This window comes from Lampris incognitus, chromosome 17 (assembly GCF_029633865.1).
Source record: "Lampris incognitus isolate fLamInc1 chromosome 17, fLamInc1.hap2, whole genome shotgun sequence".
NCBI classification, from domain to species: domain Eukaryota; kingdom Metazoa; phylum Chordata; class Actinopteri; order Lampriformes; family Lampridae; genus Lampris; species Lampris incognitus.
The window spans coordinates 21,920,034-21,937,452 of NC_079227.1; the positions used below are offsets into that span (position 1 = coordinate 21,920,034).

General features: G+C 43.9%; 1 protein-coding gene across 3 annotated transcripts; it reads right to left on the bottom strand.

Annotated features, from left to right (window-relative positions):
* Positions 1-1,759: 1,759 nt before the first annotated feature.
* On the bottom strand, positions 1,760-16,797 carry qki2 (QKI, KH domain containing, RNA binding 2). 3 transcript variants are annotated; one of them, XM_056297260.1, is made up of 8 exons: positions 16,062-16,797; positions 12,029-12,177; positions 10,490-10,606; positions 9,266-9,409; positions 7,482-7,569; positions 6,849-7,133; positions 6,009-6,083; positions 1,760-4,099 (listed from the first exon to the last, which is right to left on the bottom strand). In XM_056297260.1, the coding sequence occupies exons 1-8, from the start codon at positions 16,201-16,203 to the stop codon at positions 4,077-4,079; spliced, it is 1,023 nt and encodes a 340-aa protein (XP_056153235.1). In that variant the 5' UTR covers positions 16,204-16,797; the 3' UTR covers positions 1,760-4,076. The 3 variants fall into 3 exon arrangements, with proteins under 3 accessions (XP_056153235.1, XP_056153234.1, XP_056153236.1); XM_056297259.1 differs by having other exon boundaries at positions 6,009-6,086; XM_056297261.1 differs by lacking the exon at positions 1,760-4,099 and having other exon boundaries at positions 4,123-6,717.
* Positions 16,798-17,419: the final 622 nt, after the last annotated feature.

The window sequence follows — 17,419 nt, forward strand, 5'->3', positions numbered from 1 at the left end:
ATATTTGATGTCGTGTTTTTCATCATCATCCTCGTTTTCTTTTTAACCCTCACCTCCTCCTTGCTTTCTCTCTCTCTTCTCTCTCGCTCGCTCTCTCTCTCTCTCTCTCTCTCTCTCTCTCTCTCCTCTTCCCAAACACAAAAGACAGAGGGGCCACGACAGGACCCCAGTGTATGGTGGTTGTCAAGGAGACAAGAAGACAGTGTTGGGTCTTTAAACTGCCTCAGAGGGGTGTGTGGAAGTTAGGGGGAGTTGGCCTTATTTACATGGAAAGAGGATAAGGGAGAGTGAAAATGGGAGGGAGAGAGCGATTTAAACACAAGTTTCGAGTCATTCCCCGATGCTTAGGAGTTCCAGTATTTAGCGAAAATCTTTCTGCTCATTGATCATCAGATATTTAACAAGCAGAGGACTACTGCAGCAGGTCATTATATGGAGAATGTGGTATGTACATAGCGATGTAAATAAACCTGTCTATCCCTCTTCCCCCTTCCCCCATTCACACCACTCTTACAGTCACACACACAGTCACATACACACACACACACACACACACACACACACACACACACACACTGATTGTGAAGGGTAGGAACTGTGGGACCTGGTGTTGGCGATGGCTGAGGTAGACTGCAGAGTACATTACCAGATGCCTGAGGAGTGTTTCATTCTGGACTGGAAGAAACCCCCATGTATCCACAAAGCTATGCTAAAAACCAGGAAAAACAGACGAGAGTGCATACCCACGTGTGTGCTTGTGGCCACACATGCACACACAAAGTTCCCTTTCTCTCTCGCTATCTCGGACCGCTCTCCCTGGCCATCAGAATAGATTGTCAATACTTTCGCTCCCCCTGCCTCCTGTCTGATGGGCTGCCAACAGCAGTCAGATAATGTCCTTTCTCTCTCTGCCACCAGGGATAGGGGTTACAAACAGAGACCAGGCTAAACTCCAAGCCCAAAGTTCAATATCACCCCCTAACTCCACAATGGAGGCAGGAAGGGCACAGAGAGGACAAATGATCCACCCACTGTAACATTCGCCGTGGAAAACCCTGCGCATGTTTTCTTACGCCGTAAAGTGCATACTGGTACAATGTAATCCTCAATTTGTATTAGAAAATATTTGTGTATGTGTGTGTCATGCATTTAGAATTTTGTTTATTTTTATTATTTTTTTGAAAGTTCACACTTCCATGAGGAAAAAATAAAGCAAAGGTTGGACTTATAAAACAACGTGGGCAGTTTGTTACCGCTGTGCTCAGAGGGATACTACACTTCAGGGAGTGACAGCGATCCTTTTGTAATATTTACTCTGCAGATGTTTGTGGGTGAGCTTGCACAATCGATTTCCCTTTAATTCCCAGGCCGTCCAATGCTTCTAACCTGAACCACCACCCCCCCCCCCTTTTCCACAGTTGTACAGCTGCATGCCTGTTGGAAACCATGGTGAGCTGGGGGAGTTTTGTTGTCTCTTATTACACACATCTCAGTAATGCCCACATGAATTGCAAGAGTTGCAAGAAAAACAGAAAAGGGAAGTGAGAGGAAACATGTCACGACTCTTTTCCCACATTTAGCATGGCCTAGCTTCGGCGTGCTCCTATGGTGAATCGGTGGGTTCGCTCATGCCATACTTGCAGAGTATTCACCCCCCCCCCCCTGTGTATGTAGGGAGAGTCTGGAGATTAGTACGCAGGAAGGAAGCTGGCTTGCACAATTAACAGCTACAGAGAAAAAGCGACAAAGTTTGTTAGTTTTACAACAGTTTAATAGTGTGCTTAATTGCTTTCCAGTACAAAGAGTTATTCCTACTCTGAATAGGCTAAAAAGTTAAAAGTTCATCGATCAACACACATCTTTATTTCTATCATCCGACTCCTGTTGTGTCTTGAAGGAAACCAAAGCACAGACAGATATAATTAAAGTGGTTAATAATCACAGAGGTGGTGACAGTTAGTAGCCTATACTTGGCACTGAAAAGTAGATTATTGTTGTGCTACACTGTTAAATGTCACACTTACATACGAAAAGGCACAGAGGGGAAGCAACTCTGATCTGAAAGGCTCAAGTTAATACAGAGAACATCAGAAACTCCAGCAAACCAGGACATGAAAATATAATGTTACACTTTACTCATGGATGTCAATAGGTTTGATATAACATGAAGGTTAAAGAACAGTTATAGTCATCAATTTATTCACCATAATAAGGCATACTGTTCTCATCTGAAAAGGTCATTTAATGTTATTTTCACGTACAAAATAGAATATAAAAATACATTGTAAACTTGTTACAGATGTTATATGACTCCATTTCTTTTCTTTCTTTTTTTCCTCTCATGGCAACAGGTGGTTTGGGTGCACTAAATGGAGCCGTGGATCTCATATAAAAGCAGCACACACACCAGACAAAGCACAGTCAAATTGTATGTGTTCTCAAAAAGTGGATACACAAAATGCAAAATACACAAAATGGACATATCCAACTCCCTAAACATGGCAAGAAAACAAAACAATCAAAAAAAAAAAGACAACTAAAATATAACACTGTTCTGATGAGGCCTCCTGTCCTCACATAAACACATCAGGCATTGTAACTGGGGCTCAGTAAAACCTACTGATATGGCGGCAGCTCGAAATACTGCAATGCACATCTAATTCAGTTGAGCCACTTTTTGGCTCTAATATACAAATTAAAAACAGTTAGGCATGTAAAGCCATATTAAAATGACAGATGTGACATATTGAAATTTGACCTGATCAATCTTCGTAAAAAAAAAAAAAGTCCATGGCATCATTTATTTCACAAAGGGAATAAACCCATATTGCGGTTAAAATATGTGTGTGTGTGTGTGTGTAACTTAATCCCATCATTATTAATAAATAGAGGCACTGTTGTTCAAACTCTTACAATACTGTAGAGCGATAAAGGCAAAGGCATCATTGTGGAAGAGAAACAGCGTCCATTATATTTTGAAAAAAGGAGTGCAATTTTCCCTCAGTGTGTGTATGTGTGTGTGTGTGTTTGTGTGTGTGTGCGTGAATAAACAAGCACAGGCATGACATGCATATGTGCTTATCAACTGTTGTTCAGAAAGGCAGACGTAGTTTTAAGTCTAGTCCAAGACAGGAAGTGAGGTCTGGTAAACACAAAAGAGTTACATACCAGTAACTGGGTAACAACGAGGCTTCACCTATTTAGATACACTCAGAGGAATACCTTGACATTTTGAATTTCGGTTCGTTATTTTTCCTTACCGAGCACTTGCCACAATGTGGTAAAAGAAAAAAAAAGAAAAACGAGAAAAAAAACACCTGGCATTTCTGAAGCACGGCTTGTTAGCATTCCATCTCCAAACTGGTAGATACTGCTAGCTGCGAACAAACTATCTAGGAAAACACTAAAAATGCAAACTAGCCATTTTTCAAGGTAAATAAAGACTAGATGCAGGTAGTAAGGCAAGCGTCTGATTTGGAAAAATAGTTAAATCCAAAATATAAAAGTATCCTTTCAAACTTGGTGTTCACAGGGGGTCAGTGTGCTGGGTTAGGTAAAATTTAACATCCTATCAGTATAGTTACCATGCTGTTAACGTAGTCAATATTATTGCATCAGATGAGGGGAGTGTGGGTCAGGGGTTGGTGCTAGCCTTACAGACCAGGGCAGCTTACGGAGACAGTTTGGCAAAGCTTGGAACTGGTTTAGTAGCCCTGGACTGGAATGGGAGAGGTCTCCAGGAAAGTCTACTAATTATTAATGAAAAAGACTATATTGGGCTGATATTTTGGCTATGAGTCGCAAACGTTAGATCTCTAGAATGACGGTTTGGCTTTGGACTTTTGGAGGAAAGGCACATTTGGTTAGGACTTGGTGATGGGCGGCTCCTGTGAGGTTTACTCCCATGATCGCTGTCCTCTGGTTGGCTGGGCTAGACAGAAGCAGCCAAGTTGTTCCCATTTTGCTGGTCTCTGGTTGGCTGTACTGGGGGAAGGGCGGGGCCGTGGGCCAGTGAACACACCAGCAGGCAGAGATGGGCGGGTCATCAGTGGGCGAAAAAGTCAGAAGGTCAAGGGTCATGGGTTAGTTGCCGTGGCAGCTAGAGTTAGACAGACAGACGGACAGACGTGGAAAAAAACGAAGGAAAACAAAAAGGGGACATAAAAAGAAAAAAGATAGAAGAGAGATTAGTGTCAGCTAGTGGCGTCAGGATGACAACATGGCAGATCTACTGCAGTCACAGAATGTGAGGGGTAAGACGTAGGGGACGTATAAAACACCCTTATGATCACTGCATACCATTCATAAAGACCCGCATCAACGGGCGAAGGTTGATACAAAGAATGGCTGGATGCAGATGCTCATATGTTTTCCTGAGGTGTTTTGCAGGATGATATTTTACACACCCCTCTCACAGTGTGACTGTTGCTACAGTGATACTAGTCATGCTAGCTGGGCTACGCCTGGCACAGACAGACAGTGAAACCATGGGTAGAGAAGGACACATATCATGGTTTCGTTTGGGTGAGAGAGTGACCTTTATCTCCGAAAAGAGCATCTGGGCCTCAGAAACGCTTCGACTTAGTAACAATTAGAGCTGTTGAACAGCAGGCCAAAGATCTTAATGATTAACTGTTGTGATTAAGCAAAGGATTGTTGATTATGAACTACAGTAAGCAAAGAAGGCCCCTTGTAAGAGACAGCAATGAGAGGTTAAAAGATGGTGATTTTAGGCGGAATTAAGAAATAAATTATCAATAGACATTTTTTTCTAACTACAATGAATTTAGAGGCTTTGGTTTTCTTTAAATATTTTTTTTTCAATATTCAACTTTATTGCCTTTTAGTGATTTTTGTTCATCGTGTACAACAAGAGCACCACCGCTCACACACACACACATTGTAGCTAGCTAGTTCACTTCTATTGCATAAAACAGTCACGAGGCCAGTGAAATGAGAGTTTCACCTCATCATAAATACAGATAGCAAAATATTCCACCGCCACTTGCATCGTGACTAAATTGTAATAGCTATATACTTTTGGAAAAAAAAAGTTTACATGGATACATTGAGACTCTTCTCCTATAAAAGCATAATGTAAAAAGAAAAGAAACAACATCAATGGAAAAAAAAACAACAACTAAAAATACTGTAAAGTACTTCCAAGCGGCGTTTTTGAGAAGCTTTGAAATCCTTAAAATCCCTATATACAAATTCAATTTTGCAGCTAAATACATGACAACAGCACCACTCTGGCTAAGAAATATATGAAAGTTGTAAACAGCCCGGTTGATAGACTCCAGTGGGCAACTGATAAGACCACAAACTACAGTATACAACACAAAAGAGCTTGTAACACAGACTTCAGTAGTTATCACACGCTGTGTTTTAGTAGTAAAAAAAAAAGAAAAAAAAAGCCAACAATCTCATTGAACGACCCTCAGAGGAAGACAATCACTTTAAAGTGTCATATAGTCACTGGACACAAAATAACAATTTCTAATATAAAAACAGAGTAGAAGTTACTGGAATGACGAGTTGAATATAAATAAAACTCCCTGTTTGTTTGAAGGTCAAAAAGTAGTCGGGAGCAGATAGACAACAAAACTTCTATTGAAGAATTTCAACTCTCCAGTCACAAGGACTGAGTCACATGAATGGAATGATCCATTCTAATTGAGAGGGCCCCGGCCTACAAGCATTCCACTTTATCCAACAGGCGGGCAAAGATAACGCCAGCAACGGCACCCCTAACATGGTCTCTCCAGTTGTTATACTTTTCACTAGGACAAATGCATTTTTTTTCTCCACATTTCACATTATGACTGGTTCAGTGTGACATTTTAGCTGATATTGAGCTGTTTTTTTTAAACATGCCACATTGTGCATACATGTAAAGTGATATTGGTCAACATGGAAAACTCGCACGCGTGCACACAAACACACACACACACACACACACACACACACTCACAAGCAGATACAGAGTGGCTGGGGAGCTAACTAACCTCTGTCTGTGGTCATTACCCTTTGGTAAGGATGGATTCTCATGTCGTGGCGTCGTACCTTAGTGGTCATGGCACCTGCTTATAGCGCGTTGACATTTCCAAAACAGAACACAGCAGGTTACTCATCATTACACAGTCAATCCATAGCACCAATGTCAGTGAATCCAGGCTTTTACAAAGTGTTTTAGGTTAAGGATTGAAATAAGAAAAAACATCGCATTTGTAAGAGACACAATTTTTAGTCTCTCTGTGGGCATCTACACTCCCCTTACTTGCATTCAGTAATAAAAGTATCTGTAAGTTCAAACCACTACTTTGTCACTAGCATATTCAACCTTGACAGTGCTCAAGGCCATTCGATACCTCTCTTATCAAAACAAGTTTAACACTTAATCACAAACAAAAGCTTTATCACTCATTGACATTAACTAAGAGATGTTAAAAATACAAGCTGAAGCTGGACTATCTAAAAAAAAAATGTTAAATATGTTACTCTATCACACCACAACAGTAGTCTGCAAGTCAGCTACTTAAGAGAGGAAATCAAATGGGTGCAGGAATGGATAAATCACAACTGTCAGGGAATATAAGTATGAGCAATCTTTGTGTTTGCTATATAGAGTATATATGTAGGGGTCTCTGCGAGCCAGTCCATGTGTGTGCTGAAGGGGATTTGCTATCACTTAGCCTTTGGTTGGAAAAGCCATACCTGCAAACACAGAAAGACAACATAGTTAGCCCTGCAGTGTGCAGTTTTGTTTTGTTTTGGGTTTTTTTGGGGGGGGGGTTGCATGTGTCTATATGATTAAGTTGTACGGTTGACTGCTTGAGGGCATTTACCTAATACTCCAGTTGAGTCAATGGGGTATTCCAGTATGGAAGGTGTGAGTGTGTAGGGATACTCGTAGGGCGTGTAGATGATTCCAGATTCTGGCGCTTGCTGCATCAAAGCTGGATGGTGATTGCCTCCCGGCATGAGTGCGGAGCTCTGGATCTGGCGAATCAAAGGCATTAGGGTTGGCGTGGTGACAGGAGGGGGATTCCTCAAGGTAGGAGGCAGGACAGGAGATGGACCTGTGATAATCCGAGGTGCCTGAGGGGATGCTAGAGAAAAGGCCACTGTAGCTGTGCACAAACACACACGTCCGCACAGACATATAACATAAAGGCGACCATATGAACACACACATGTAGACACAAAGACATGCACACACACACACACACACACACACACACACACACACACACACACACACACACACACACACACAACCAAACATTTACACCCACCCATGTATATACAAATCAAACAGCCACCATAGATGGAAACAAAGAGAGGACAAAACAACACACAAAAAAGTCAATTTAACAGGCGAAATAGAGGCATTGTTCATATGTACAGTAGACTCCTGTGCTAATAGACTTCCTTTGTCTCCCAACCCCAAGCGCCATTACTGATGATGTCATTCTTACGTGTCTTGATATTGGCATCTCTGTAGGTTCCATTGAGAATGGCCAGCTCCATCAGCTGCATCTTTTTCAGACTGTCCTCGCCCTCAGCCTACACACACACATAAAAAGAACAATGGTTTCCTTACAAAGACCCCCAACGCCATCAAAATTCACCCATTAGACATGCAAATGAACAAACTTTTGTGAGGCCAATTGTTGATTGGCTGAAAGGTCACTAAAATGATGGTTTTTCACTAAAATCATTTTTATTTGAAAGGATACACAAGGTACAATTTCCTTTCTCGTTGCTGTTACTGCCATAAGAATTCTTGAATTGTCTGAAACAGAGTTGATTGTACCCTAGACACGCAGGACCTAGTCAGTGTCCAACACATTAGCTTAAGCTCAGGTTACACTTCTGTGAACAGCTTGAGTGATTTTCAGTTAGACAGCAAGGTCAGCATGGTTAAACTAACTCATATCATTATCTTGCACTTCATGCTCATGGACACACACACATACACACACACAGCGCGTGCTCACACTTCCAAACACACACACACACACACACACACACACACACACACACACACACACACACACACACACACACACGTATGGTTTGACCAACAGGTGTTATGTTTCTGACAGCCAAGACACCTCCTCCCACTTTAGTGTTTGGGGTTGGCTGGACGTGACCAGAGAAGAGACTGACAGCTGACAACAGCAACAGAGACTCCTCTCTGCTGGCGTTTTCAGTATGACTCTATTGTTAAAAATAATGTAGGAGAAGGAAGACAGGAGCCTTGTGATCTGAAAGACGGTTTTGTGCAAGTGTGCGTTTGTAGGTGTGCACAAGCCTGTGTGTGTGTGTCTGTGTGCATGCGTGACTGTAAGAGTGGTGTGAATAGGTGAAGAGGGATAGGCAGGTTGATTTACACCGCTATGTACATACCACATGCTTCACATAATGACCAGCTCCAGACGTCCTCTGCTACTTAAATTTGTGATGATCAATGAGCATAAAGATTTTAGAAAAAAAAGAAAAAGGTAACGCCTAAGCATCCAGGAATGACTGGAAACTTGTGAGTGTGTGTCTGTCTATGTGCATGTGAGTGTGGATATTAAGGTTGTAGAACAAGCTGCTGTTTTATGGAGAAGAAAATCCAGCATGCTCACACGTATTTGCAAGCATAAGCATGTATTTGTGTGTGTGTGGGTGTGCGTGTGCAACATCCAAACGGGTGTTTTTAGTTGTCCTCGCATGTGTGCCCTTGTGTCTGTGTGTGTTTGTGCCGCTGCATGTGCGTAGGGGCAGAGGGGTAGGTGGTTTAGGGAATGTGAGAAATGCTGAGGAGCGCAATCAAAATGTCCCTCTTGTGTGGACAGAAAATGAGAAAGGGAACACTGTAGCCAGTAGCTGGGAATGAAGTGAGTTGTGAACGCGTGAAAGGAGTGATCGAGTGGGAGAACGAGTGAACAGACTCTCCATTCATTCCCTCGGCCTTTCAAACAACCAGGGGTTACCATGGAAACCTCTTCATGCATGTTCCCTAATTACCCTAACCCCTTACACTCTCTCTCTCACACTCACACACACGTAAACCCAAACCTACACACACACACACACACACACACGCACATGTACACAAGCACGTACACACTTGGATTGAAAACCCTCTTCCCCCTTTCAGCCACACACACACACACACACATCAAAATAGTGAACTCTCACACAGTGTGCCGTGGTCTGACAGCGAGTGTGGATGGCGAGGGTCGGCGGCGAGGGTCGGTGTGCTACTCACAGCTGGGATGAGTAGTTTCTTGACTTCCGCAATGGCCCTCTGTAGTTTGATCTGTGCGCGGTTTTGTGTGTCCTCTACTGTGATCAGCACATGGAGGTCCTCGCTGAGGTGCTCCCAGTTGGGCTTTCCTCTGTTCATCTCCTCCTGATGCAAGCAAACACACACACACACACACACACACACACACACACACACACACACACACACACATCTAAACATGCAAATTTTGAATGCTTGGACCCACCATGGGCACTACTGGCATATTGTTGCAGAGATGGAAGGAAAACTTTGCATTAATTATATGGGGCACTTTTTTTTAAACAGGAACTGAAGATACAGGCATGTAGGCGTGCAAACACGCTTCCAGCCTCACAGGATTCAAGGTAATATGCAAGATCCAAGACAAGTGTTATCAAACTCACGAAATAACCATGTTGCTCTTCTGAATGTAAAGCTGTTTTTACTGTCGCACTCAATGCTCTCCCTCTGTTTTTTGTCCTCTCACTCTTTCTCCCTTCCCCCCTTCCCCGTACCTATATCTTCTATCATTCTCCCCTGCTGCTCTCTTTCTCTCGTCTATTCACCTTTCTGTCATCATCCAGTCTCTCTTTGTCTTTATCCATCTCTCTTGAAATTGAAGTGGCGTACATTTAACTTAGCATGTTGTGCGCAGATTGTGCTTGAGAGGTGTCGAGACAAGTCAGATATTTCATTTTAACACAAAAAAGTCAACTACTCTCTCTCTTATTTTTCTCTCTCTCTCTCGCTTCCTGTTTCCTTCCAGTGTGTGTGTGTGTGTGTGTGTGTGTGTGTGTGTGTGTGTGTCTCTCCCCTTCTCTGTGTATCTCCCTGTCTCTCTGTGTCTTTGCCTCAGAGGGGTGTGTGTAGGGTAGGGAATGTTCTGGAGAGAGGGGGATGGAATGCTGGACTTGCTCCACCTGCCGTTTGGACGGCTAATACTGACTCTGTCCAAGAGCCGGCACCAGGAGAGAGGAAGGGAGGACAAATGGATCCAACACCAAGACCAGGAAAAAAATAAGCAACGAAAACTCACTGGGACTAGAGGGAGGATATAAAGATAGGAGGACATTAACTGTGTTTGTATGTACACTGTGCGCAAATAGACAGACAGACAGACAAATAGACAGACAGGCAAATAGATAGACAGACAGACAGACAGACAGATAGATAGATGAACAAGTGGATGAGAGGATGTGAACATACCTTTTTCTTGTCTCTCATGGAGCCCTTGCCACGCACCATGATCTTGCAGCCTGTCTCTGCCTCCAGTGTTTTGGCTGTGAGTCCACGTGGGCCCAAGATTCGCCCCACAAAGTTAAACTGCAAGACAAAAGACTCTCAGAAATCTGCTGGAGGCCCGAAATGAAGACAAGATATGTAAACAATAACAAAGAAGGGAAATTCTTTTTACAGAGGGCACGGGCATCAGCATGTGCTTTGAATATGTGTGTGTGTGTGTGTTAGTGCATGTCTGTGGCGTGCAGTCAGACAAAAATAGCTTATAATATGTGTGTTGGCTGCTGCTCATGGCATGTGGGACAGTGGCGTTCTCTCAACCTTATCTGTCGCAAAGACTGAGTGATTAACGAGACAGCTGCCTCTCCGTGTGTGTGTGTGTTTCTCTTGCCTTTATCCCTCTCATCTGTATCTCAATCCCACTCTCCGTCTATCTTTCTCACTCCCTCTCTCACTGTCCCTCTTGGCCCGGTCCCTGTTTATCTCCCATACGTTTGTCCTTCTCTCGCTCTTTACAAGGGCCATTTTGCTTATTCCAGACCTAATGTGATTGTCTTTATCTCCTGCGTCCCTCTCCCTTTTCGCTCCATCTCTCTCTCTCTCCCTCCGCCTCTGTCTCAGACCATCTGTTACCTCCATTTCTTCCTCTCACTCTTTATCATTCAGTAACCTAATCTTCACTTCTGAAAGAATTGCCACACCTTCTCCCATTCTTAAAGACAACCCTTGACTTAAACCAACCAGTGTCAACATATAAAGAAACAGAGAGACACACACACACGCTCTTGCTCTCTCTTGCTCACACACACACACACGCACGCACGCACGCACGCACGCACGCACGCACGCACGCACGCACGCACACACACACACACACACACACAAACGTAGGCTTGACACTGGTCTCTATATTTAACATTGATCTCAACTGTTCCACTTGCGCTTGTGTGTGCATGTACATGAGTGCATGTCTAGATGTGTATGCACGTGCGTGTGTGTGCGTGCACCCTGCTGGCATTCCGCCATTTGAATGAGGACAACCTGTCATGGGAGCTACATAATGAATGAAGAAGATCATTTTGGCTATTATTCTGAAACGCTGCACTGGATTTAGTGGCACCCAAACATTTTTACATTTGCTGCATAAAAAGAGTTGGGCTGCCTATTTAAACTTTTTAAATATCATGCTATATCACAAATTAAGTGACTTGGGGTTATATCAGAGGCTTTTTTTTTGTCTTTTGACATCACAATCTTGAGATGGCGTTCAGAATTTATCCAGCTTTTATTTATAGATTTGAAACTCAGATGTTCATACAGATGACTTAGTCAAAATTAGTCCAGCAGATGTAGTTCAAATGAAGAGTCCCCTGCTCAAAACTAAACTGACTTTTGGCATAGTTTTCTTGGCAAGCAAAGATAAGGAAAAAAAAAGAAGGATAAACAAGACTGAAAAATCAATAATTACTGTCCTATTGGTCAAAGGTCAAGAATCTGCCCACTCACGTCTGGGTATTCTTTGACAGGTACGTAGAGTTTCTCTTGCAGCTGAGCCACAGGACCAATAGCTTCTGGAAGCTCCTTGCATTCCCGTCCATCAGACACGCCTCCATTCAGTGTGTCATTGTACATGTCCTTGCGTACTCTACCAATCTCTGAGGGAGAGAGAGAGAAAGAAAAACTTAAGATTGAACGAACGGATTCGATTTGAATCAAGGATGTCCATCAATTTAGATGGGTGGGCTTATCCAAGTCAGGGGGTGGGGGACAGTATTCACACTGATGACTCATCAGTGTGGTACTGAGAATCTCCACAGCGAGATAGACAGGGCAGACAGAATGTGACGTTCATTTCACACAGAGGTTAACAATCAGGCTCCATATCTAACAGCGGGTCTGTGTTTTTGTCTCTTGCTTTAACAGGATTTTATGCACACACACCAACTGTAACTACCAGTGTCTGTGAAATACTGGTTTAGAACAGACATACAGACAGACAGACAGACAGACAGACAGACAGACAGAGACAGACAGACAGACAGAAAGAGAAAGACAGACAGACAGACAGACAGACAGACAGACACATATAGACAGAGAGACTGACAGACAGAGAGAGAGAGAGACTGACAGAGACAGACAGACTGACAGAGAGACAGACAGTGAGAGACAGACAGGGAGACAGACAGACAGAGAAAGATATAGACAGAGAGACTGACAGAGAGAGAGACAGACATACAGACAGAGAGAGAAACAGACTGACAGAGAGACAGACAGTGAGAGAGAGAGAGAGAGAGAGAGAGAGAGAGAGAGAGAGAGAGAGAGAGAGAGAGAGAGAGAGAGAGAGAGAGAGAGAGAGAGAGACAGATAGACAGAGAGACAGACAGACAGAGAGAGAGAGCCAAAGAGATAGACAGATGTACCCATGGATAGACAGATAAGGGTTGGCTTGGCATTTGATGCAGCACATTAACAGAAAACCAAATGAAAATGACATTGTTCACATTGATACCGTGGATAATGATGGCAAATACCGGTTTGAAATGTTGATAATTCACAGAAATATTGGAAAAATTGTATTGAACCTGCTGATTTTTACATTAAAATCTTTTTTCTTTTTTTTTTTTTACATAAATCACAGCTTTGGTTTAGATTTGGTGATAAGAACTTAATTCGTGAGTCCGGTGTGTGTGTGTGTGTGTGTGTGTGTGTGTGTGTGTGTGTGTGTGTGTGTGTGTGTGTGTGTGAAACCTGTACGTTGACCAGACTCAATGTGTTTCTCTGCCCATCGGCTTGTTTATGGGCAACTCAAATGACCACCGCTACCCTATGATGCATTTGTAATGGCATGTTAGCGACATAATAACAAGCGACGGGGCCACAGTCAAACCCCACACATGCACAACACACACACACACACACACACACACACACACACACACACGCACGCACACACATACGCACGCACGCACACACGCGCGCGCGCACAGACAGAATAGCTGCCTTGAGGCACAAATATCATCTGACCTAAGCAAGCCGACAGGCACGTCTCCCCTGCCCTGAGTGATAAGTCTGACCATAATAACTACAGCAAGGCTCTGTAATTACAGCCACAGCTACAATGACAACTATGATCCTCTAATAACCCATTCTGACCTCAGACGCAAAGGTGACAATTAAAAGGACACACTCGCGCAAAGAAAGGACACAAGGGCGCGCATGTGGTCGTCCACATACGGGCAAACACACACTCGCAGAACGCAAGCTAACAGAAATTTAACATCAAATTTTAGCGGAAAAGACGTTATGTATGGCACGTGAAGGCAAACAGACGACTGGGGGGAAGACGAGCGAAAGAGAAGGCAGTAGTGGGAGATAAGGATAAAAAGGGGCGCTAGTACAGGCCTTATCGCCACACTTCAACCTGTCATGTTTATATATAGACCGGATGGCAGTGTTTCCAAATATGCCACAAACGCACCCTGACAATGTGTGAGAAAGGCACACCTCCTCCATGCTACGCAAGGTGAAACCTTGTCCCCAGACGATGGCCCATAGTGACGGAACAGACAAATAAAAGAGAAAACACAACACTTATCCCTATATAATCGCATAGGAAATGAAAGTTGGACTCCTAGGTAAGCTTGCCGACTTACCAAACTGTGGAGGTCAAAAAGTCAGAGAGCAAGGATTGCTGCACTGTGACTTGTCGTTGCCTAACGAGTGAATGGAAGCATCAGCCACTGTCTACTTACTGGCTCATATAACTGGTTAACTCTGAAATTACTTGTTTACCACTTTAACAAGTATCAAGCAGTCTTTCAGAAATATCAAGCAGCTGAACAAGTGTTTGTATTTCAAGATTCTTTATTTGTTACGTCTCATTATGAAAGTATAAGAGAGTAAAAGTTTCGGCTCCTCAACACTGCAGCAACAATAGCAACAACTATTTCCCAAAGACCAGTACACTTGATAAAACGACAGAAGCTGTAAGTACTTTTTATTTGTAATTGTGTCCCTCATTTTCTGTGTAAAAGGTTATCTATCAACACGTCATGACAATCTCCCAAAGTATGTTGGCTATGGAGCTAAACTGAACTATAAGGAACTTTTTTTTTTTGCTTTCCCTTTTGCTGTAGTATAACCTTTGAAAATTGAACAGATGGTGTGTGCGTAGCTGAGTTTATTCACATTGTTTCATTTCCCTTCCTTGCAATTAACTATAAATTGGTTTGTGTTGTAAAAAAAAAAACCAGCAACCAGGGGTCATGTGTATTCTGAATCTGAATGCATGTGTCCTTTGTGAGACTTGGAACTGATTTAAACTTGGTCAAACCGCTGAAACGTAGCACACATTGATCAGTCATACAGAACAACAGGCTCAAGTTAAGGAAAGTTGGATCACTCATCCAAGTGACCTCTTCAGGCTCACCTGACTACAGGCGTCTCAACGCTTATAAACAATACAGTGGCACAACTACCAAAACCAATGATCGGTTTCATACATAAATTACCATGACCACCCTTGATATGAAGGCACGCTGGTGTGAACGGGGAGTCAAAGAGGCCATCTATAACATGCCCCTTTTCCACTACATGGTACCAGCTCAACTCGACTTTTTCCTTTTCCATTACTGGAAAGCACCGGCATTTCAGTAACTGTTACCACTTTTCGGGTACCCACCTTTGTCGAGGTTCCACGAAAACTGGGGCAGGTACCAAAGTCAATGCAGACCAGCTACACTGAGGCGGGTACCGTTACGGTAATGGAAAACGACACTCTGCGAGTCGAGTTGGGCCGGTACCATGTAGTGGAAAAGGGGCATATGGGGGGGAGGGGGGGGCTAAGAGTACATCTGTAGCCATCTTACAATACAATGCTGTGACTGCAACTATTCTCCAATCCTCTACGAATCGTACGCATGGCAACTCTAGTTAATGGTCATGGTAATCTGTATATGAAATCGATCGTTGGTTTCAGTCATTATGCAGCTGTATTGTTTATAAGGTTGGGGATACCTGCAGTCACTTGAGACTGAGGAGGTCACTCAACTTTTCCTTACCTGGATTATTGAGCATGCTTAAAGACAGCAGGCGTTGAGGACTGTAAACGGTTCCAAATCACATATTTTCCCCCATGGAGATGTCCTCGTGCCTGGTCAGGGATGGGCTGCCCCATTCACACAAGCCTGCGTATTAGGTCACCGGGAGAGACCAACAACTGTCTGTTTGTTGCAAGCACCACTGCCTCACATTGAGCGTTTGTCTGCTGTTCACAAGCACAAATCAGCCCATCCCTTTCCCATATGATTTAAGGCAGCGACTTGACCCCATCCAAACGCATCTGTTTAGTTAACACTTTTTGGTAAAAGTTTGCATTTCGCAAAACTTACAGCGCCGAGGGCAACGTTTGCGTCTTTTCGTTGTAGATGCCCAAAATAGTAAAAACACATCATAGGTCAATGGGGTCCGCTTTTCCACAAGTTCAACGACAACGTTCCCCTGTCGCATTTAACCGCGAGCCAAGTCAGCGCCGGCTTACCTTCATCCAGTAGCCGCTCCAGATGCGTGAAGATCCCGCTGAAGTTGGGCAGCGAACTCATCACCTTCCGGTCGTTCATGAGCTGCATTAGATAGTCCGGACTGGACTTAGGTCTGTCCTTCACCTCTGTCTCCCCAACCATGGCGTTAGAGAGCAAGATCTACTCTATAGAATAACACTTTTAAGAGCTAAAACAACAACAAAACAACAACAACAGCGACGACAACAACAGCGTCACAGGAATGTGCCGTGGGAAAACTGGCGTCCTGGAAAAGGTCTTCTTTTCAGGCGATGCACTAGACCCAGCGGGATCCGGCCTCGATCCGCCGTCCGACGTTTACGTCGAGTTTAATGGTCGCCCCCGAAAGTTTGGTCAAGAAGGAAAACTTTTAACGCCGAGCGGAACCAGAAAACACTTCAATAGGCTGCGCTTAGAAAAATACACCGTGTGTGTTTCTGCTGACCGAGCCCTCCCCCCAACTGTTTCCCTATATCCGACTTTTCTCAGTTTCAGATCGTTCCTCTTTTTGGCAGCCTACTTTTCCGCAGCTGATTTTTTTTCTTTTTTCCCCCTGCTGTCGACCAACGCGGTGGAGAGTTACCCTACGGGCTCTAAGCACTCTGCAGGTTTTATCTGGATTTGACTCTCCGCTCGCCAAAGCCTCCTGTTTGTCTGCCCGATGTGTCGGTATTCAACAGTGTGGCTCGACTCTCTATCATATGATCACAGTGACTGGACGAGTCGGCTCCAGAGCGCGCTGGGCGTCCCCCCGAATTTATGGGGAGGAGGCTTGGACACTTCCCCCCTCAGCTCCCAACCCCCACCCCACCCTGTGTCTCCCTCTCTGTCACTGTCTCTGACCCACACACACACACACACACACACACACACACACACACACACACACACACACACACACACACACACACACACACACACACGCATCCACGCGCGCACACACATATACACACTCACAAACACACACACATCGACATGAGTGTACCACACAAGTATAACAAGACCACATAGGTATGCACACCTGTTCTGCAACAGCTACTGTCGATCACTTGTCGTGGGTGATCCGTGGAGTGTGCTTGTATGCAGGTGCCCTCCCTCCTAACACAAACATTAATCCAGTCTCTCGCATTCACACCCCTTCCATTTTAAGGCTCTTTTGCCATGGTTTCGTGTTCAGACCCTGGTGGACCCTGAAATAATATGACGGTGTGAGATTGTGTTGGTTCTGTCTGGGGTGATTGTGCAGCGGTGGCCGAATGTCATTGAACTGCCAAAGGGACAGATAGGTGCTAGCATCTAAACTTAACTCGTTGTAAATCACACACACACACACACACAC